The 24,264-nt window shown below is 41.4% G+C and overlaps 1 protein-coding gene across 1 annotated transcript in view; it reads right to left on the minus strand.

The window, feature by feature from the left end:
- Positions 1 to 24,264, minus strand: part of FMN1 (formin 1) — a 307,167-nt gene that overhangs the window by 215,739 nt on the left and 67,164 nt on the right. The window contains exon 4 of the mRNA XM_022587546.3: positions 3,044 to 3,810. Coding sequence (XP_022443254.2) covers positions 3,044 to 3,810 — 767 coding nt within the window. The remainder of the gene's footprint in view (positions 1 to 3,043; positions 3,811 to 24,264) is intronic.

Raw genomic sequence — 24,264 nt, forward strand, 5'->3', positions numbered from 1 at the left:
GTGGGAGAAGAGAGCCAGGAAATTCTGGAGCATGCAGCCTCAGAGCTGCTGGTCTGGGCCTCAGGAAGGTTCTGGGAAGCAGAGGAGAGGATGCCTAGAGGGAGGTGATGTGACCCACAAAGTAGATTATTCAGACCCATCCCCCCATCTCCTGCACCTGTACCGCTTGGCTCCCCCTCCAAGGACTCTGAGCTCAGGTCAGTATGACTAGTGCTATAACCCACTTATATTCTGAAGTAAATAGGCTTTGGAAGTCAGGTTGAACACCTCATCACCATCTACAACACTGTTTCTATGGGAAAAGGCATTTCCAAAAATGAGTAACAGAATTTTGGAATACCACCTCTCAGCAGGTTGGGGACAACTGGGCTGGTGGGGCAGTAACAAGGACTTGCTCACAATGGACCGTATGCCATCATGGCCAGCTCTTTTCTGACCACTGAACACACAGTTTGAGCTCCAAAGAAGAGGAAGAGGAAGGTAGGAGGAGGAGGAGGAGGTGGGGGAAGAAGTGGGAGGGGACAGATGTGGGAGTGAGCAGGGAGGAGCGCGCAGGGGGCGGAGGAGAAGATAATTTCTCAACAGAAAGATACTTATTAGGAAGCCGAAAAGGTAGACAGATGAGGATTTCTTTCTTCCTTTTTTATTTTTTTTAAACTAAATGGCTTTTCCCTATTCTAGAAACCAGAAAACAGACATCAAAGAAAGCAGAATGGCACAAGTTAAAAACCATGTTAGTAGTGAAAAGCAATCCAAGTGGATGAGAGGCAGTGTGTGTATACTAGAGAAAATTCATATTTTATTCTTAGTTCCCCAGAAGACCAAGACCAAAATTGATTACGTGCTCATTACACGAAGTGCTTACCCCTCTGGCTGTACAAAATATCATCTCCTGTCAAAGAACACATCCCAGATAATTTTACTTTTGTCCATAATGAATAGTACACAGGGTCTTCAGACCATGTCAGTTTAAAAGACGTATTCATGCTCTGAGGTACAAAACATATTGACGGACCCATAATAAGACAGACTAAACCCCTGTGCCTGGAACTCAGGCTCAAGGCTGACATGTTCACCAAGCAGGGCTCTCCTGAGGTCCCAGGTCAGGAAAGTTGGAACATTCATCTACTTTTCATTTTGCTCAAAACGCAATCCCTGGTGGTGGCAGGACTCCAAACTCCACATGCCGTTCTCCCTCTGCCCCTGGCAGTGTCCACATTTCCCCTTTTTATAAGAACACCAGTCATTTTGGATTAGAGGCCCGCCCTACTCCAGTCTGAGGTCATCTCAACCTAACTAATCACATCTGCAATAGCCCTATTTCCAAATAAGGTCACAGTCTGAGATACTGGGGATTAGGGCACCGGCAAATCAATTTGCGGGGAGGCAATTCAACCCATCGCAAAACTGAAGCCCTACGTTTATGGCGAAACTAATAAGAGCTTGAGCATTCTATTGTCCTCTTTCTCATAATGGTCAACTATGTATGGAGAGAAAACTACAATGATTATCTCCAGCTTGTCTTTGTTGTCTTAAACGGCGGGTGAAGGGCCCACATCTCCCAGTGGTTACCGTTACACCACTGGTATGGTCTAGGTTATTGTTTGCCCATGAAGTCTTATGGGAATGAAGCTGAGGCAGGCTAGTGAGACCCAGGTGTGGAACAGCTCCGTGTGCCCTCAGAACACATGCTGCCAGGGCTGACAGGTGGGCTTCATCACCCTGGAATGGCTGCGCATTAATTTGAGAACACTAATAAGGGAACATGGCTGCAAATAAATATCCGGAGAAATTAATTCTTAGGAAATGTCATCTGAGTCTTGACTGGGAATACTAGTACTCTAGTTAATGGTAGGAGCTATTTCAGGACCATCTGAAGTGGTTTTTTAACCACTCATTTGGGAAATGTAAATATAGAGTATTATATTTAAATATAATAAATAAATAAATTTATCAAATAAATAAATAAATTCGCCCTTAATTTTTGGTGAGAGGAAAGAGACCAAATATGAAGTATACAATCAACTTCGTTCACCATATGCTTAGTGTCAAGGTGTGCCCCACCCCTCCTAGAGTGATTTCTAGTTGCTTTCTCACTGTACATTGCAGTTTATTTTGTTCAGTATACTGCCTTCCCCAAGTGAAATGTTATAGAAATAGAAAAATTCACCACCACATCTTGATTTTGGGAATTAAGTTCAAAAATTTAAATGTAAAAATCTGTTCTATATTTGCTGTTCTTTGCAAACAATGAACTTCGTACCTAGAGAGCAGTCAAGAAGCAACTCAACATCTTTCTCGTCCTTTTGATGCTTTCCAAAATGAGGCAGAAGAAATCTGATCAGATCTGTTTGAATGGAAATTTCCAAGCAACCATCTCTTGCTGCCTTACAGACCCACTTTAACAACCTATGCAAATGGAAGATGCTTTTTAGCCACCTACCCACTGGCACTTTCTCTGGAGGGCAACAAGGTATAAAGATGTGAGGGCACTCAGTAGCGAGGGGTAACAGAGTTCAAGCAGAGAGAGTTGATATTTTAAGACTCCTCTCTGACCTAAAGAGCTAATGATTCAACTATGTCCAGTCCTTTTAATAAAAATTGAAAAATTACACCTACCTGTTGAATATACACATTATAGGGTTGATGATACCATCTAAAGACAAGACAGATAATCTAAAACTCTTCAGTGAACCTGAAGTATAGAATCAGGCTCAATGTCTTTGTGATTACTCACTAATTGCAGAGATGTTGGAGAGCCCTGGGCTCTTCTCTAGTCTGGGAAATGGAATATATACCTTCGAGAAGCGTCTGACACAGAACACGTCGTTTCTTCCAGCATCAATCCATACAGAACACAGAGAAGACCTAGTGGAGACATTCTCCTCAAAACATTCCAGCCTTGTTTATCCAAGGCATTCACTGCCACATCTGAGAACGAGTGCCACACTACAAAGATGCTGAACCAACAGGAATACAACATCACTTGTCCAAAATCCTGCAAATTCACAAGCTGAGAATGGGCCAGGGGAGTTGAGCTTACCTCTTATCACTTATTTGTATCCTAGTCCAGTACAAAGGCTTCATGGGACAACTGGGTTCGACGGCTGGCTTCCGAGGACACTGGCTAGCAGAAGGGTTGACTCCGAAGAAGGGTCCAGGGGGAGGTGGAGGCACAGGTCCTGGGGGTGGCGGAGCAGAAGGAGGCCCCCCACTGTTGGGCGGAGAGGTGGAGTGAGGAAGTGGGGGGGGTGGGGGAGGGGGGGGAGGTCCAGCACTTGGAGGCAGAGGAGGTGGCGGAGGTGGGGGAGGTCCAGTATTCACAGGTGGTGGCGGAGGTGCCAGTGGCAAAGGTCCAAGTGCGGGTGGGAGGGGAGGAGGGGGAGGGATGGCTGCCAGTAGGGGTGGTGCGGGCGGGGGAGGGGGAGGCGTTGCCTTCTGCTGACTCGATGAGATGCTTTCCGCAGACTGAAGTGGTACGCTGGTGTCTCTGCTGTCATTTGGGGGAGAGAGTTGGCTTAAAGAGGAGATATTCAGCTTTTTGGGTATTATTTGGTTACTTCTGGTTGTCCTGTCTTCACCTTCGCAGGGTTTGAGGAAAGTCTCTCTGTCTGTCTGGATGCACACATTTCTGAAAGTCTTTGGAGGGCAGTCATCGTCGGTGGAGACACACACATCCCTCATCTCTTCACATCCTCCTCGCCATCGGTGTTCTATCTCGTATTTGAGATTTTCAATGGTTTCTTCTAGTCTCGCTGTTATCACCGCATGCTCACCCCGGATGTGAAAGGCTTGAAGTTCGAACTGAGCCTGTAGAGATATCAGTGGGAAAGAAAGCAAAAAATGTATCAAAAACAATTATCAGAAATAAAATATTCCAATAGCATCCCCACACCACCATAGCACAAGGCCGCATAAACACAGGGAAAGACAGAGACGTTCTTCTGAGAATCCAACAGGGTGTAAATTCCACCTTGTGAATTTTCCAACGACTTAAACAGTTGGAGTAAAAGCATAATTTCATCCAATCTGAGCTCACAGGGAACAATAACCATGGATTAAGGGTAAAACTGTCGTCTAAGAATTTTCATTGGTTTTAATATCAAATGCAAAACAAAACTTTTAATAAAGATTTGAACATGCCTGGATATATCTGTTATTACTTTTGGTTTTGGAAAAAGAACAAAAAAAAAGTTTGGAGATACTTTTGGCTAGGAGCTGCAGTTCTCACAGTTTTCCATAGAATGTCTCACCTCTGGGGTTTCCAGGCCAACACAGCAGAAAGAAAAGATTCAAGAGGAAGCTATGATGCGTGTGCATTTTTTTAAAAGTTTCCATATCAAAGCTGCCCATGATCAGTATTTGAGTCTGTTTTATAATCATTCATAATTTAGTAATAAATGCACAGAAAATGAGCTTATTAAGGTTTGCTTTTTTCTCTTCCACATACTCTGTATTTTCAACTATAGTTTATATGAAGCCAGCCTTTTTAACGCTCATCTTCTCAGTTATGTCAATACCTTGAGTCTATAGTTTTTCACTTATCAGCACAAACTGGCGTACTCTTGGCTATTAACTTGTCCATTTCCCAGCATTCAAAGCCATTCAGCCTACTACAGTTAACTGGGAGGCAGTCAAATTTACAATTTTATGTTTGAGTTTTTCCAAAATCCAATTTAGCAGTAATTAAACATTTTTGGTGAATTTATTTAATTTCTGCCTTCCCCATCAGACTACAAACTCCACAAGAAGAAATCAGGGACAGTATCTGCCTTTATTTCTGTAGCCCAGCAGCTAAAATGGCAAGTACCCACTACTGATGAGATGGATGGATAAAACACATTGCAACAGGGCTTCCCTGGTGGCGCAGTGGTTAAGAATCTGCCTGCCAATGCAGGGGACATGGGTTCGAGACCTGGTCTCGGAAGATCCCACATGCCGCAGAGCAACTAAGCCCGTGCGCCACAACTACTGAGCCTGCGCTCTAGAGCCTGCCAACCACAACTACTGAGCCCGTGTGACACAACTACTGAAGCCCGCGCGCCTGCAGCCCGTGCTCCACAACAAGAGAAGCCACTGCAATGAGACGCCCACGCACCACAACGAAGATTAGCCCCCTCTCACTGCAACTAAAGAAAGCCTGCGTGCAGCAACTGAAGACCCAATGCAGCCATAAATAAATTTATTTTTAAAAAAAAACTGCAATAGTTATATTCCGTCATTGTCCCAAGAGTCTTCCCTATGGCTAATAAGACTTTCTTCACTGTAATTTCAGCCCACAAATGTCTAGAACACCAACGGGTATATAAGTACAGATCCGTTTTACATTAAAAAGGTAAAGAAATATCTTCAGTTGCCTAAGTCAGTCAAGGTCATGACACAAGAAAATTCTCCATCTTCATTAAGATAACTTTTAACTGTATTTTTACTAGTTTCACCTTTTGCTTCATAAACCAACCCCCAAATAACTGTGGTCAGAAGAACTAGAGACAGGTTTTTCTAAAGCTGAACTTCTCATATGTAGACACAGCAGCCGCGATCCAACTCTGAAAACATTGGCAAGTCCAGGGTACCATCTATTTCTCTGCGACACAGAGGGTTAAGCAGCACCTGAGTTCTGGATTCAAACCACCTGGTTCACATCCTGGTTTAGCCACTTGCTAGCTCTATGTCCTTGGGCAGGGAACTCTGTGTCTTCAAGCCCGAGTTTCCTCAAGTGTATAATGAGGAAAGTAGTAGACCATCTCTGGGGTTTTTATAAAGGTAAAATGAAATAGTTCCTGTAAAGCGGCAGGCATTATGCCTGGAACACTAGTTCTGAATAAATATTACTGCTAGTTACTGTTGCTAAGGATAATATTAGAGTAAGAGACTGACAGATTTCTAAACATTCTTCAAAATTTCCAAACAATGTCACCTTTGTGGAGTGACAGGCATAAAACTAGGAAAAGCTTACGCAGTCAGGATGAACAACGTACTACAAATACAAAAGTTGACCCAATCTTTCACGAGTTCTACTATCAAATGGCTGAAAGTACTTTCAAGCTTCATTCAACTCTTAGATCAAGATGACCTCTGTTTGGATGCCCTACCCATCTCCATCTCCCTCTGCCTCCCCTGCCCACCTCCAGCCACATTCCAGTCCTGATTCCCAGCCTGAATGATCACGCATATTTAAATTTCATTTTAGCAACTAGTTTAGTTCTGCCACAGCAAACTAAATCTTGAATGTTCTTCCCGACTAACCTTCTTCCAAGCAGGTTAGCAGTCAGGTAATATTGATGAGCCAATAATTTCACTTAATCTTCAACTTCTTAATAATATGAAAAAGTTGCAAAGGCATGTTCCACAGAAGAACTTTCCTTTTATCACACAATTGGACTGTATCTACACAAAGCACCCCACCTCTCCTGCCTTCCACCTCTCAACCAATGACCTTCAGAATCTGCTGAATCTGATGTATACATCTATATATACCATTCTGGTGGCTCTGTAATTCATTTGCTTAGTGTGGCGGGTAGAGCACACGTTGGTTAGGTTACTTAACCTCTCCATGCCTCGGTTTTCTTATAAGGAAAATGGCGGTAATAAGAGCACCTACCCTGCAAGGCAGTTGTGCGAAGCAGACGACGAGTTAATACATGTAAGAGTACATACAGAGGAGTGCTGGGAACACAGGAGGTGCTGTAGAAGTTTGCTGCCATTATTATTTTGTGTCTTTGCTGCCTGACACATCACTTGCTTTCGGCTCCCAGCATGTTCCCCAGCACCATGCTCTATCCATCTAAAGCAAAAATAAAGATATCAAAATCCTTTTTTAATCCCTGCTAGCTGTCGCCCTTTCTTTCTCACACTACCTCTTTCTCTTCACAACAGAGTTTCGTCTTGTTTTGTTTTTTTAAGAAAACACACAACTCTGGCTGCATCTATTTTCTTATCCATGCTTCTTTTAACCGATGACAATTGGTTTCTGCCCCCACTATCTTCTTAAAACTCTATGATTTGAGTGTTACGTCTGCTCAGCACTCTTCGGTGATTTCTGCCCTCTCAGCTGCACTGTTAAACTTGACCGCCGCCTTGCCTTGGAATTCTCTCTGCTTCCCTGAACTTCGATACTCTCTCCACCCACCGCAATTTTCTTCCTATTTCTTGGCTCTCTTCAGTCAATCTGTGAACTCCTTTTCCTCCAGTCATCCCTCAAATGTTGTTCTCCAGGTATGTCCCTTGACATTTCATCCTTCTCACACTGCACGATCTCTCTCGGTCATCTTGTGTACCCATGCGGTAAACTACACTCATTGACTACATACTGCAACTTCCAAATTGGTATCTTAAAACCATAATAATTCCAACTATCCTCTGGAACCGTTCTACCTGAATATTCTTAATCGGCCACCTCAGACTCAACACGTCTGAAAATGAACTCATGATTGTCAAACCTCAATTGCCTCCTCCTCTGAAATTCTTCTTTGCAATTAATAGCATCACCATCCTCCCAACCCGTCACATCCAGAAACCTGGATATCACGCTGGATTCCTTGCTCTCTCTCATTCCCAACATATTACTTATCAATGAGTTTCATTAATTTCTCTGATTCATTCCTTTCTGTCTACCCCCACTGCCTCAACTCTTCACTGGGTCCTTCTCTACCTGGACAGTGGCACAAGCCACCTCACTAATTTTCCTGATTCCAGTTTAGCCACATTGGTTCCATGATGATTTTTTTAAAAAAAATAAATGCAGATCTTTATTCCTCAAAATCCCTCCAATAATTGGCCATTACTTATAAGCTAACGGTAACATTTTTTAGCATGGCCACTCTGAAAACTCTTCTGTTTTCTGCCGATTTTTTCCACTTCTGGCTCCTGCTTCTTCTCCAAATACGTCCTGGATTCCAGTCCTACATAACTTCTCTCTCTCCCGGGACCACACTCTTTCATGCATGTGGGTCTCTGCAAATCTTGTTGTCTCTCAACGACTCTCCCGTCTGCTGCAAACACCCAAGGTAAGGGGACAGATTACCAAACACAGGTTTCATGAATGGCTTCCTCACAAACTGTATTTATTAATATGAAGAATTACCAAATAAGAACTATGGAATGTCCATGTACTCCATACCAATATGCTGAGACTACAGTAAGAAACTCTTCTAACCATTAAAATTTAAATGGCCCATATAAAAAAACCACGTACCTTTGCCCTTTCCTGCTACACAACTCCTTTTGACCATTCCAATTTCAGGTTCAGAAGCTCAGCATGACATAGTAATTCAAAGTGATTCATGTAGTAAGCCCCTCATTCATTCTTTTGCCTCTCACTGTTATGGCCTCTCCCACTGCGGAGCACAGGCTCCGGACACGCAGGCTCAGCGGCCATGGCTCACGGGCCCAGCCGCTCCGCGGCATGTGGGATCTTCCCGGACCGGGGCACGAACCCGTGTCCCCTGCATCGGCAGGCGGACTCTCAACCACTGCACCACCAGGGAAGCCCCCCTCATTCATTCTTTATCTGTCCATATGTAATAGGGAAGCACAAATCTGACTTCATATTAGATCTATTCCTTTTGCTTTCACCTTTGTGCTTTGTTGCCCATGCTTAGTCATGCTGGCTCTGCACCTTTTATAAAAGAATGTGGCCTATAGCCTGAAATATACAGGATAGCCTATTCTCAGGGCTCTAACCTTTAAGAGTCCATTCATGTGGAGGTCAAATTTGCAGAACAGAGAAGGGCATTTGTCTGTTGGAGGTTTACAGGAACATCATGACCTGACCTACATGGTCAGCTGCAAGAACAAAGGATTCCGACACCAAGGAGTTTGCAACAACTAATCATGCCCCTCCCTCATCTTGCCTTTAAAAGTGCTTTGCTGAAACCCTTTGGAGATTTTGGGGCTTTTGGGGCACGAGCCACCCATCTCCTTGCGTGGCCCTGCAATAAACCTTTCCCTGCTCCAAACTTGTCTGGCACCACTGTGTGTCGGACACACTAACTTGCGTTCAGTAACACATATCCTGTCAGTTATTTCAAATTGTTCCTGGCTCTATTACAAATAGGCATCTCAAATCTGCACCTGTCGTGAATCAAGCCTTCAGGAAAGTTATTTTTTAACACTATTTTACACTCCACTTCCTGTTAAGTGCCACTTCTACTTTGCACATGGAAATCATATATTGTTTTCCCTCCTTTGTCTAGAGCCATAACTAGAAGGACTGTTAACGACTTGATGAATCAAACACAGAGAGTAGAACTTTCTGTTGAATAATCACGTACTCCCAGGCAGGACCCTGGAAATCTTTATGAAATGTCAAGCCCAGACCCTCACAGCCGAAATTAAAGATAAGGCTGAATCAAGGGAACATAATGCTTTTAAACCCTATTGACTTTCTTTTCAGTCTCCTTTACTTTCACATTGAACGTGGTGCTTGTACACGGTATACAAAACAATTTACAAACCTTCTGATCGTTTTTAGATAAACGTTCTTTAGGACGTATGAAACATTATGAGTTTCTCTCTCCCCAAACCTCCCCGCTAAAAATCTGTTTTTCTGCATTCACCCCAACATATCATTTGAAAGGAGACAGGTCTAAAATTTTGACATCTTTCCAGCCTGCCCCAAGTTTTATCTCCAGACTTCATCCAAATTTTATCTATCTCCCTTTACTTTTAACTCGATTGCTTCATTGCTTTCATTTTTAATCACATCCTCTTCCCACCTGCAATAGTCTGTTAATCTATATCTATCTCCTTCTAAGCAATATGCAAATTCACAGTCTTTAAGCGAGCAGTCGCAATTAAACCAACTCTGTTCCAATCACCCTTTTCCTTGATTGACACTGTTTTTATCTGTTTAATGTAGTGGCTCTCAGCCTGTTCCCCATCAGAAACACCTACAGAGCTTTGTAGAAAATATTGACGGGCAGGACCATCTCAAAAGATAATCATTCAACTGGTCTGAGATGGTGGTGCCCTTGCACTGGTATCCTTAAAGCGCCCCAAGGGATTCCAATGGGTAGCCAGAGTTGAAACCAACAGTAACTGTTCTTAATCTTTATTCTGCTCCAAACACAGCTGAGACAGTATGGCACTACGATATTGGTAGAATTTTTCTGGCAGTGACTTTCAACTTGGGTCATTCCAGAATCGCCAAAGGAACATGTGTTATTTGAAAAAAGCCCCTTGCTAATTCTGAAATATCCCTATAAGGGAAATATCCCTTCATTATCCATATTGAGAACAGTTATTTCATGCAGCAGAGAAGCCTAAATTCTTCTCATGATACTCATGGCTCTTCAAAATCTGCCCTCTGCTTACTTTTCCAGATACTTCTTTATACTTTCCCTGTGTTGCACCAGTACAGATTCAAACATCCCGTCAACTCCCACATCTTTATGCTTTTGCACACGCTGTTTCCTCTCTGTAAAACACCCTTTCTCTCCATTTTCACCTAGTGAAAGCCCCGAAGGAAAACTCACTCCATCGCAATTAAGCCTTCCGGCTTAAACTTTTCTTGATCCTTCTTGACAAAGGTTTTCCTTTGACTTTGTTGCCAAAGAACTTTCTAGGTTCACGTTGCATTACAGTCATTTATGTTTATCTTCTTTGCAAATCTAAAAGCTCCAGGCAGTTGGGGACCATGGCTTATTCATGTTTGAACTTCCAGAACACTGCACACCGCTTAGTTAGTGATCCACAAATGCTTATTGAATTATTTCTTTAGCTTTAAATATTAAGACTTCCTTGTGCCTCTGTATTACCCACCCAACTAGACTCAAAGTTCCAAGAAAATGTAAAAACAGGGAGACATGTGGTCCCCTTCCTCTTTGATAGGCCTAAGCACAACACAGACTATGACATTTCATTGTTGTTATTACCTAGAAAATTCAGTGTGGGTATTTCTATAAATTAATGTTGATCCTACTAAATTTTAACAATTTTAAAACATTTGGTGTGGATAAGTGTTCTCTCCACAATAAGCTTAAAGGCTATTCCCATAAGTATAGTAAACTATGCAGTAGGATTGAACCATATTTGTGATCCCAATCTGATTAGGAATTGGGCGCTAGGAAACTCCTGCAGCCTCCTCAGGGGCTGGTGTTCCCTTCCCCTACAAAATCCTCATTATTTTTTAATATCCTCCACATTACCACTGCTCAGAGATATCATCGCAGGAACACATTGTCCTGAAGCCCAAGCAATAGACGGAGACTTTGCTTGTCTGGTCCCCACAAATATGCCTGTTGAAAAGAAGGTGGAAAAGTGCCTACTGATGAAAGACATCATGCCGGTGCCAAGCACTGTGCAAAAAATCACCCATCAGCATTTTGTTGTTACGAACATTCTCTCCCAGTGGTGCTGCCAGGGGCCATTAAAAATTCAGGTTATCTGCTGTACGACTTGAGTAAGTCAACCTTTTCCAGGGACTCTTCCAAATTCTAAATTCTTAGGTTGGGGAAAGAAGACAATTCCAGGGGACTGCACAGAAGGTCCTCACTTCGGGAAAGTGCTAAAATGCTAATAATTTCCACACCCAAGACTTTACCATATCTCTTTCTCTTCAACTTCCTAGAATACAGACAGCTCTGCTCATGAAAGCTTCATAAGGACGCGAAGCATAGTATCATCTAAGCCATGTAAAGAAAGAGTCCTAGGGCTTCCCTGGTGGCACAGTGGTTGAGAGTCCTCCTGCCGATGCAGGCGACACGGGTTCGTGCCCCGGTCCGGGAAGATCCCACATGCCGCGGGGCGGCTGGGCCCGTGAGCCGTGGCCGCTGAGCCTGCGCATCCGGAGCCTGTGCTCCGCAACGGGAGAGGCCACAACAGTGAGAGGCCCGCGTGCCGCAAAAAAAAAAAAAAAAAGAAAGAAAGAGTCCTAGCTCTCATTATGAATGCAAATCAACACAGGTCAAGCAGACTCATTAAGGTACTCTGAAAACACACCAGTGGTTCAGTATGCAGTTCAGATAAAGTTGGGCATCACTTCTGAAATGTGATCCTTATTCCAAGGATTCTGAAATATACTTCAAAAATAAGCAAATATAATTATGGACAGTCATCCAAGGAAATAGTGGGGAAGTAAAAGAGATACATCTTTGAAACCTGTACTGAGATTCCTAGCTGGGAAACAAAACAAAACCTGAGTGTAGCCAGAGTGCTTTTGTGACACAGAAGAAATAAAATCATGGAGGATTCTGATAATGTTTTATTTCTAAGTTATTAATATCACTAAATTTAGTGTGAGTCAGAGAATGGATACACCTTGGGATATCTATGGAAATGATTTTCAGGCTTTATTTTTCCTGAAAGGAATTCGAAACCTAATAAGCAAACCCAAGACTGCATACTTTTAGGCAAAGAGCCAACATACTAATTCCTTCTCTATTAAGAGAGAGGACTTGGCATTTTATGTCGTATTGTTATTGTCACTACTGAAGCTACAGCTAGTCCAGTGAGGTATGTACGACCCACTCCAGAGTACACGTGAGCTTAGAAGCAACAGATGGTAAGACCTGGCCCTTAATACTGTGACAAACTGAGGTTCTTCAAGTAATCACAGCAATCACTTTACTACTTCTTTATCAATTCACCCACTGTCTATGAGGGGTCACCACCCTATGGCAAAGGCCCATCTGTCCTCTAGCATCATTCTGGAAACTGTGAAGCAGATTCCCCAATTAGGTTTGCTTCACGTATTCCCAACTTTGTCTTTTTCTTTTTTTTAACTGAAAAGGGGTAGGAAATGAAAAAAATATTACATCATTTAAATAGCATTATCAAATAGGAGCAAGTGTGGGGGGGCTAGTTGTTGAGTTCTTTCAGGTGTTAAAAGCGAAATTTACGTCTAAGACTCTAGGATTATTGATTAGAAAAATAGTCTCCACGTCTTTACCAATGAAACAGAAAGCTCTCTGCTCACAAGAAGAGGTTCAGGGGAATGGTTGTGACAAATATCCTACCTGTAGGCTTACTCTGCATAGGGACGTTGTCTGAACCAGACAGACACTGAACGAGTCTTCTTTATATCAAGGTGAGATGAGACTCCCGTCTCTCTACCATCTAATAGTCAAACGAGCTTTAATGAGCATCTACAATGCACCTGATCTTGCAAATGCATATAAAGAAACAATCCATACTTTGAGAGGCTCACGTTCCAGCTGAGAAGAGGTATTTGTGAGTTGTTTCTAATTTTCAGGACAGCTAAGCTGGTGTGGATTTTATACTCTTACTCAGACATGACTTTTTCATTGACGACTGAAGAAAACCAAGCACCATACAGGCCAATTTGTCCAGCGAAGATATCCCCGGTTGTCTGTGTTGCTTTCATCACCCACTAACGAGCCACTCCAGGCCCACTCGTAGCTAACCTCCCTGAATGTATTTTCATTAGTAAGCAAGGAGGTATTTGGCTTCCTACCTTAATATTTCAACAAGTGACCAATGATGTGTGCCTAGGCCACAATCACCTTCTCCCAGCCACTTCTAGTCTTCCCAGGGATTAGTCACTTGATAAATCTGCCATTGAATGGGTTTTAAATTATAGGCTAATCAACAGGGAAAACAAACAAGAGGTTTACGTGTTTTTCATTAAGATCTGGACTCTGGCCTAGGACGCCTCCTTTGGAGGAAGCTAGAAATTTCCAAAAATTGCTCACCTCAGCCAAGAGGCATACTCATTATACAAGACATAAGTTGAGATGCCAGAAAAGGGCTCACAAAATTGAGTATAATCTTCATTTCTCTAAGTAATGGACCCAAGGAGAAATATTTTCTGCTCCAATTGGAGAGGCTAGGTCAAGTTAATGGAAAAAAACACTAAAATAGTAATCAGAATGACTGGATTTAGTTCAGCATAAGACTTCTGTATGACCTTAAATTTGCTTCTTATCTCTGGCTATTTTCTTCATTTGTAAAACAAACAGGTCAGAAAAAGATCAGGTGGCTTACTAACCAGGTTTCTAAGGATCCATGGAGGTGTGAGCAGTTCTGCAAACACTTAGTTTCGTTATTTTAAAGGGATGTTTAACCTTATAAACAACGAATTAAAAAAAATACATATGGTTACACCAAAACCTACATATTTGGATACCACCAGCACACCTAGTACTAAGGCACTTAATTTTGGGGATTTCTTTGTTTTTTAGTCTCTGAAATATAAAGTTTTCTCTGACATCTTTCTGAATCTATTCAGATGTTTTGAAAATGGTTTCACTGATCAGGAAAGTTGTAACTCTGCACTGGTCTCTTCCTTCCTTCCTTCCTTCCTTCCTTCCTCCCTTCCTCCCTCCCTTCATCCCTCCCTCCCTTCCTTCCTCCCTCTCCCTCCCTCCCTCCTTCCCTCCCTCCCTTCCTTTCTTGTTTTAAATTCAGGTTTGTACATATACATGTAAGTATATTCTACAGCACATGTGCACCATATTCAACTGTGCACAGCCAAGGCTCAGGCTAATTTGCTCTGTGCAGGGCCCTATCCTGGCAAAATAGCCCATTGTTCAATAACAAGCACATGAATGGGCAGAGTAACAGATGATTTTAGCATTTAATTTTATACTTGGTGCTTTTTGACAGAGTAATGTTTATGATTAAAACTAATTCCAGCAGTTCTTAACTGTTAACTGATTCAACTGTAAAGTAAAAATTTCCTACAATTCATGTTTCAATCTTCACAATTATTTTAATTGAATACAGCCCTAGGACAGTAAGGGAAAATTTTTTTTTCCAAAAACTGATTCCATTTTTAACTAGTTTGTAAAATGTGATTTTTGAGATTTTTCTGTTAGTAAAATAGAATTTAGAAAGTAATCAGATGCTGTGGCTAATATAAGACTCAACATTGAAAGCCCCTAAATTCAAATTTGTGTTCAAATTTTTGCGGAAAATATCTGCAAACTACGTATCTTACAAAACACTTGTACCCAGAACACAGAACTCCATTAAAATGAAAATGAGAAAACAACCTCCCCCTTCCAAAATGGGTAGAAGATTTGAATGGACAGTTCATGAAAGAAGATACATAGATAACACGTAAGCACATGAAAAGATGCTCAACGTGATTAGTCATTAGAGAAATGCAAGTTAAACCTCAATGCGATACCACGTCATACTTATTGGAAGGGAGAGAGGGAGAGGAAAACTGACCCATCTGACAACGCCAAGTGCTGGGGAGGATGTGGAGCAACTGGAACTCTCAGTCTGCAAATGGGAATGTAAAATGGTACAGCTACTTTGGAAAACAGTTTGGCTCTTTCTTAGAAAGTTAGATATACACTTGTCATATGACCCGGCAATCTCACTGCTAAGTATTTACCCAAGTGAAATAAAAACGTATGTTAACATGAAAATCCATATGCTAATATTTTTAGCAGGCTTACTTTTAATCAACTGTGATGGTTAATTTTACTGGGCCATGGGGTGCTCAGATATTTGGCCAAATATTATTCTAGGTGTCTCTGTGAGGGTGTTTTTAGATGAGATTAACAACTGAATCAGTAGCCTGAGTAAAGCAGATGTGTTCTCCCTAAGGCAGGTAGGTTTTATACAATCAGTTAAAGACCTGAAAAGAACAAAAAGGCTGACCCTCCTCCTAAGAAAAAATTCCTCTAGCCTAAATGCCTTTGAACTGAGGAATTGGCTTTTTCCTGCCTTGGGACTGAAACATCAGCATTGGCTCTTCCTGGGTCTCAAGCCCGCGACTCACCCGGCAGATCTTGAGACGTGTCAGGCTCCGTACCTGTGTGAGCCATTCCTTATAATAAATCTCTTTCTTATATATACACCCTATTAGTTCAATTCCTGTGGAGAACGCTGACTAATAATACATTGCCCCAAACTGAAAGCCACCCAAATGTTCTTCAACTGCTTAAAGGATCAACAAACTGTGGCACGTGCACAAAGTGGAATTCTAATCAGAAACAAAGGGAATGGCCCACTGGTACATGCAACAACATGGATGAATCTCAAATGTATTACGTTAAGTGCAAGAAGCTGGACTCAAAAGGCTACATACTGTATGATTCCCTTTTTATAACATTCTGGGAAAGTCAAAGCTATAGGGGCAGAAAAAGCATCAGTGGATGCCAGGGTTCTGAGTTCAAGAAAGGAGTTTTCGGACTTCCCTGGTGGCGCAGTGGTTAAGAATGTGCCTGCCAGTGCAGGGGACACGGGTTCGAGCCCTGGTCCGGGAAGACCTCACATGCCGCGGAGCAGCTAAGCCCGTGCGCCACAACTACGGAGCCTATGCTCTAGAGCCTGTGTGCCACAACTACTGAAGCCCGCATGCCTAGAGCCCGTGCTCTGCAACAAGAGAAACCACTGCAATGAGAAGCCCCCGCTTGCTGCAACTAGAGAAAGCTTGTGCGCAGCCACGAAGACCCAACGCAGCCAAATATAAATAAATAAATAAAAATTTTAAATTAATTAATTAATTTTAAAAAGAGGAATTGTCTTCCAAAGGACACAGGGGCATTTTCTATGGTGATGGGAACATTCTATGTCTTGACTGTGATTTGGTTATGTGACTGCATGCATTTGTCAAAACTCAGACACTAAAGAGTGATTTTTATTGTACGTAAAATTCTATCTCAATGAAAAAAAGCATCTTGAAGATTGACATAATAAGTCATATGCACACACTTCTACAAATTTAAAACTGCAAAATAAATACATTATAAATAAAATGTCACTTATCAGTTGGACTTCCAAGCAAGATTTTGTTTGTAACAAAATGTTTCTCTTTTGAGAAAACACGTGTTAACAGACAGTGGAGTGAAATGAGTCCCTGAAACGCCCAAAGAGGTGCCTATGTCTTAACAAGACACATATGTTCAAATTCCCCAAGATAAAAGTCTAACTTTTCTCATCAATGTTATACAATTTTCACCTCTGTGGCCCAATTTCCAGAGCTTTCTCTCCCTAGGTCAGGCGATGGGATGGGGTGAGTGGTGGTCACCCAAGATGGCACGGCCACGTTCAGCAGCATTCTAACCTTGCAGCTATGTGAGAACGCGGCCAGGGGAGAGTAAATGACTGAAAGTTCACAGCGTTAGGTAGGATGTTACGGTGCCTTGAACACTGTGATGTCTCGTTTCTGCCCCTTTCTCCCGGTCTACCTTCTATCCTGTTACTTACTTATAAGAGTCTGATTTTCTCATTATAGTTCATTAATAAGCACTTCCAAGGGAACAGGGTTCTAAATTTTTTACTTCTGTAAGGAAAAAGGACTAAGCATCTTCTATTCCCAGGCCAACATGAAGAGTTTTCTTTATGAGTGTTTTTCATAAGCCAGTCTCCAAAGCAAGGATCAGAGTACTGGGTTAAAAGTGTTGCCTTGGATTTTCATTTTCTTTTAAGCAATAGATTGATCTCTTTTCTTCTTTAGTTGCAGAGATCAAAAAGAGAGTCTGTTCCACAGTGCAATTAGAACAGTTTCCTGCTATACTTACTGGGTCTCCAAGACACAGGAGGCCTATTATTCATCAATGTTTGTAAGCTGAAGATCACCCTTCAGGTTCCTATTCTGTAAAATGAGGATGGCATTACCTGTCTTGCTTCCTAATATATTTTTCACGGGAAGTGAAAGAAACTCAGAATAATGTGTTCAGAACAAATTAAGAAATAGTCTGACTAAAAAACATTACAGAGTTTATATACCACTAGATAGAACTAACAGTAACTAGTTGGGTTTACAGCGCACTGTCAGCGGGAAACTACTAACATAACCCATACGTCTCCCCATGCATAAGTTTATATGTACGTTTAGACGGTGGCCTTAGAGAACAGAGTGTACATGATGTGGTTAAATAAAAGTCAACCTTTCTTCTTAATAAACTGCATTAAGTGGGATCCATATACCACAAGAATAAACATCAAAATAAACTAGCATTGTATCATACAACAAAAATTAGGCTATCACTTATGTATTAATACAAGACACACTGATGTTTATGCCAAGATTTTTCTCAATTTTTTTTTTAACATATTCATTGACAGGTACCTCTTTTGCCTTTTTACCCCTACCTGAAAAGTGCTCAAGTACTCCTCTGTTTTCACATCTACCCAATCCCTCCAACAAAAATCAGAATAATTGCCCTAAGTCTGCCCCCTCCTCAAGAAAAAAAACTATTATGTTCACTGACAAACAATGCTCTAAAAGATTTGCAGCTACCTACTATCTTTACATCTTTATCATACCCTTTGTGTAGTTTGTCAAAAACCTGGTTTAGGTTGCCACCATTTTACTGAAAATGCTCACAAAAATCACTTGGCTTCCTAGGTTACCCAGTTCAGTGGATTTGTCCTCATTCTTCCTTTGTGACTCTCCAGCTGAACTCAAAAATGGCCTCTCTTGCTTTCTCTGACGATGCAGCCCCCTGGTCCTCTTTCTACCTTTGCGATTATTATGCGTACCACGCTACCTTCTCTCCCTCTTCCATCTTCTAAATGTGTCAATTTTATGAGGACTCATGTTTTTGTCTCTCGTGTTCACCAGTGCACTCCTAGAACCATGAGTACTGCCTGGCCTGTGGCACTCAGATAGCTGTTGAGTGAATGAATGAATGACTTTTTCAGGATCCCTAACTGACTCTTAGAAGTCCCTAAAGCCATTGTGCCTATGACAGCTGCATTCAGTGAGCAAAAGGGAGACAAGGCGGAGGAACTACTGAGTAGTACCTAGGCAGAGCCTGTTACGTATATGACGAAAAACTCTCTGATTTGTATAATTATTGCTATTACCCCTCAGCAATGTCCTAGCTGATAAGGGCACAGCTGATGGAGACCACGTTCTTTCCAACAAACCTCATGAAATTCTAGCACTCGTAAGTCTGACATTACAGGTCCATCTCCGTTCAAACCTGGTAAGTTTGTTTCATTCAGTGGACCTCCAGACTGTTATCATATAATACACACAGGGCCTAGATGAGAGCTGACAAACTGACCCCAAATGAGTCAAAGCAAACATTCTACACCAAAGGCATTCATGATGCTATCATTGTGAATACCCATACTATTATTCGTAAGGATTTTTATAGTTCCAAACAAATCTCTGTTTTGAAATAATTGAGGAACCCACAAACATGTTTTATTCCATGTGTATCCAAGTGTTATGAGTTATTTTCTAATCTTCCTTCACTGGGACACACGGCAAAATGGTTGGACCAGGGTCCACAGAAATCCCTTGATCAACGAAAAGAACCTTGAAATAGCATCCATAATAATGTGGGTGACCAGTTTATTCTTTATAATGGCTTTTTTTTTTTTTTTTGAGTTTCTGTCTATATTCGGCCCTCTGTATCTGCTCAAGGATATGGAGGGCTGAGTGTACTATCCCAGTTTCTACAAGGGACCTGAGCATCTGCGGATTTTGGTATTTTCAGGGGGTCCTGGAACCAATCCCTCAGTTACTAAGGGTTGACTGTATAAGCAGTCAGGCTTGCAGAACATCTCCAGTCACAGATCTATCTAGAAAGAGGCAGACATTTCTAGAGCTGTGCTTTCTTCATTTGGAATATGTGCAGTTGAGGACGTAGATGGGCTGACAGCCGTATGAGTGATAAAGTTCATCTGTAGCACCTAAGCTCATAACCTTGAGGGCAGAGAGACCCAAAATAATGGTCCTTTTGAGTAACTAGAGAATTCTAAAGCTCCACACACGAGGTTTCCTGACCACAGGGCATCAATACCCATCATTTTTGGAAAGCTTTGGCAAAGTATCGCACTGATTTATTTGAGCTCACAAAGATCTGATGTAATATTTAAAAACAGATCTCTTCTTCGTGTAAACACGAATTAAGAAAAATGTAAATCCCCCATCTAGGTTTATTTTTCTAATATGGATTTTAATTATATATTTAGAAATCTGGAGCGCTCAAAGCCTTAAACAGTTAAGATAATAAATGGAATCTGGCAGAACATTTGTTCTGATTACTAGATGTTTAATGATACTTGGAACGTCAAGATGCATGTGAAATTACACTCAAGTATGATGCACACAAAATAACTTGGAAAGGATCAGATCTCATTTTGACTTGATTCTTTTCTCCTGGAATACAGACAAACCACATTCTTGTTTTCTTCCTGCATTCTCCCCCTTAGATTAAACTATATTACTTTTGACTGATACTCATCTCTGTAATTTGCGCTTTTTGAAAGGATAATTGTTACAAGAATTACATTTTCAGTTTTTTCCAGTAATTGGAAGATGTAACTTTAAATCAGTAGTCTTATTTCCTAGCTGATCAAACATGGAATGTAATTCATGAATCGTTTTCAAAATAAATGTTTAACTCCTCCATGCAAAGTTTAAATGTCACTTCGAATTTAGTTTGACTCAGGTTGATAGATGGCTGTAATTTGCTCTCTCTAAGAATTTTTCTATTTTAAATGTTACAGCTGTCCATATTAAACGTGTGAAAAGACAGGGGCACTATTACCTAAAAAACGCATACATAATTTCTACACAAGTCATTCCAAAGTTAAATACTAAATATGAAGGTTAATGATGATACAGGGCCAGCTATATAACGTCTGTATCAGACCACATGACTGCTGCAGTGTTTCATACCATGAACATGCTGCTGTCTCATGGAATCTATCTGCTACAAGAGCTTACACATGCCAATTTTGTGCCATGCACCCTTCGTGAAAAAAAATGAACCGGCTCAAGTATCTACGCCAGTCATCCATTCTAAATAATTACAAACTACTCACATTCTAAATATTTAGATCACTAGGAACCTCAGTGTTGGACCATCACCTTTCCCTCACTGCACTTCAGAGCAGTAGAAGGCTTTCTGATTGCATGTCCTTGAACACAATATTAATACACATATGAAATGGATTAGAATGGCTGAGGTGTTTGAAAGGAAGGAATTTTGATTTTTATAGAGATTGACGCGAAGATCATTTTTCTTGGTCCAAATTTACTTTGCTAAACATACCCCAATCTCAGCTTGCCAAATGTAAAAGCAAAAGCCTATTTTCTTTCGAATCATTTTCTTTTTTGTATTTTTTCTCTCATGTGTTTTTCAGATTCTCCTATCAACACAGCACAGGTAAGATTAAAAGTAGAATTAAATCCAAATATGATATACCTAAAGGAAAACAGTTAACAGTCCAGTACTAAAAAATTGGGGCTCATAAAGAAGGAAATATTTAACTTTATTTCTGTGTGTGATTGGTTTTAAAAGCTGATGGGTGGCGGGGGGTTGTTAGCCATGCCAAATCCTCTAGCAACACTTACAGTTTCCAGTCACAGTAAGGGTGTTTTAAAAAGTCCTCTGGTATGGGTGGTGCTTGGTTACAGGGTTTAGGGGTAAAATGTAAAATCACTCCGAGAGGTATTTCTGACAGCTGGCAGCCTCTGTGTCTCTCCCTTTATTATTATCATCATCATTATTATTAGTTTGGTAATTAGGCTGCTCCTGAGCAAGGAGTGAGTGATGCTGTAGGAGTCCAATGTTTGGGTCTAGGTTATAATAGAACAGAGTCCATCTGCACACACTGATCCACAGCTCACAAACCTAGAAAATCTCATCTGAGAATAAGAAAATACTCTCTCAAGCTCCTATTCATAAATCCTGAATGCAATTCTTAATCTTGCAGAGATAAAGAATGAGCACAGGAGAAAAAAAGTATGAGATAACCTTCTGACCTTAAAAAGCAACAACTTAAAAAAGTTGAAATTTAATTAAATGTTTGGAAGAGGTGGCCTTACTTTCCTCCAACTGATCTGTACATTCCTAAAAGAACCATGTTTAATTTTGTTCATGTGCCTGAAGATTTTGGTTTTAAACAAGCTATGTTAAATCTCAGGTAGCATATGCTCGATACCACACACTATTCTGGAATACGTGAGGGTTTTTCTGCCCATCTCTTAAGTTGCAATTAACACTTTCTCCGCCTTCAGCAGAGCAATCTCTGTATGGCTTAAGTGACAGAACATTGGACTGGGAAAAGACCTGACTTCCAGCCAAGGTACCTCTATCAGCTGCCTTCATGGGCTTGGGCTCTATTATTGCTAATAAGTAGTAACCAGAAGGTGAGTCTCAATGGGTGGTCAGCTTCCTTGGCTATAAGGAACCCTGTCCTGTTGGGAGCATGTTGCTTCCCTTAAGGGCATTAGGAAAGAAAAGGATGAGAAGCATTAAGCTTGATTCAAAGATCAACTCCTTCAGCCTTTCAGTCTCATCCATAAAAGGAAAGGGTTTACAAATTACCAAAAACTCAAATGAGTCCATGTTGCTTTCACTTAAACTATTACAAACGATCAATCACCATAACCTGTCTAGACATACAAAGTCTGATAAATGTTCATTTAAGACAATGAGAAATAAACACCATTCTCCCAATAGAGAGTCATAAACTTTCAAAACTGGCTTAAAAAAACCTCCCGGGAACATAGTTTTCCAACTATAGTTCTCCTACATCTCTGAATTTGAAAAATACTGCCTGTATAATCCCCTTCGTTTAAACCCAGTTTCCACTACAGAGAAAGAAAAAGAGAAAAGCAACCAGTGGTTAATTTATGCACTAATGCATGCATCACTGTGATCGAAGATTCAACTGTTTGCTATTCATTGAAGGTTTACGTCTATCACGTGCTTTGGCACTGGGGGTTGGAAGGAAGGGGCTATAACCTCTGCTTTCATGATTATAATAGGAGAGTCTGATAATTGCCTAAGTCAGGGATAAAGACCCTAAGGTTTCAGAGGAGGAAGCCTTGGGAAGTCAGAGATGGTTTCATGTATAATAGGGAACACTTGCTGGGAATGGCGAGGCAGAGGGGCAGATCGTGAGCAATCGAAGCAAAAGAAAAAGGCAGAGTGATGGGAAAGTATTGGGAAAAAGTAGGAGAGAAGACTAAAGCTGTATGTTTGAATCTGATTTTAGAAAGTCTTAAATACCACACCAAGGACTTGGACTCAACCTGACTGACAATAATAGTAGGCTATTAAAGGTGTGTAAGAGAGAGGAACAACAATCTTTAAGCAATTTATAACACAGCTTGAATATAGGAAAGGTGTGATGAATTAGGATGACAGTGGCAGGGTGCCAAGGCATGAGTGTATATAAGGGACCATGGAGCTAAAATTAGCATCATTTGGCAATCAACTACATGCAAAAGCTGAGGGTGCAGGAGTTGCCAAAGATGCATCTGAGATTTCTAGTCCAGACTTTGAGAACAGTGGATCCCTCAATTAGGGCAGCTAAGAAAAGACTGTTTTGTGTTGTGTTTACATTGTGTAGGGGGAGGTCAGAAGGAGACAAGGAGATGAGTCCTTTCAACCCTGGGGTTCTTTGCATTTTTGATGCTGAGGCTTCGGAAATTTTAAATGTGAGATATTAAAGACATTTCCCAGGCTAGGTTTTCCAGCAAAAACTAGAACTTTCCTGGAGCTGGAACTCAGGAAAGCATTTGAATCCGAATAAATAGGTGTGAAAAGCCTTTACATAGATACAGACTTGCAGCAATAAAGGAAATCTCTAAACACAACATACAGGAAGCCAGGGAACTCAAGGCCACCTTTTGGAGAGTCACATTTGAGGGTGCTGCAGAGGCAGGGCTGAGGGGGCAGCAAAGGAGATGAAGAAACACTCAGAGGAGGAGGAATAATGGAGAATTCGGCGTCTTAGATGCTGGGGGAAGCATTTCAGCGCTGACACTCTAGAATCAAGGCCAGTGGAGACCCAGAGGGGACCAGCAGCACTTGACGATTACTTATCTGTGGTTTCAGCTGCTTCAGTACAGGTAGCAGAAGGCAGGCGGTAGGAGAATCTGCAACATGTAACTAATGTTTGAGAACCCTGCCATTGAGAGGACGGATGGAAACTTCAAGAAGCAGGAGTCAAGCGAAGGGATTTTAAAGTAGAGAAGAGCTGAATATACTATTACAAATAGGGGAAGGCACCTGCCAGAAAGGGAACAACGAATGAGAGAAAGCGCAGAAGAGGTGGTAGAGGGTGACATCGAAGAGACTGGGTAGGGAAATATCAGGTGTCTCTGTTTCTTTTCCTATGTGCAGCGGCCAAGGTGAAAAAAAAAAGAGGCAAAGAAATAAGGGCATTAATAGCCTAGACACAAAGGCACTCATTCTCTATTTTCTTCTTATCTTAAAAGGAGTGCCCCCCTTTTCCCCCAGAGCTAATTCAACCTGTTGGGTCCCTGATTTCACCCTCTTCCACATTCTCGGGAACATTTTCTCATCACTTTGCTGCTCTCCAGCCAGGCTCTCCCCTGTACCTACTCAGGTCTCCTGTTGAAAATGCAGG

Source organism: Delphinapterus leucas, chromosome 2 (genome assembly GCF_059928025.1).
Source record: "Delphinapterus leucas isolate spDelLeu-1000000601 "Yukka" chromosome 2, BTC_Dleu_Yukka2, whole genome shotgun sequence".
Classification (NCBI taxonomy): domain Eukaryota; kingdom Metazoa; phylum Chordata; class Mammalia; order Artiodactyla; family Monodontidae; genus Delphinapterus; species Delphinapterus leucas.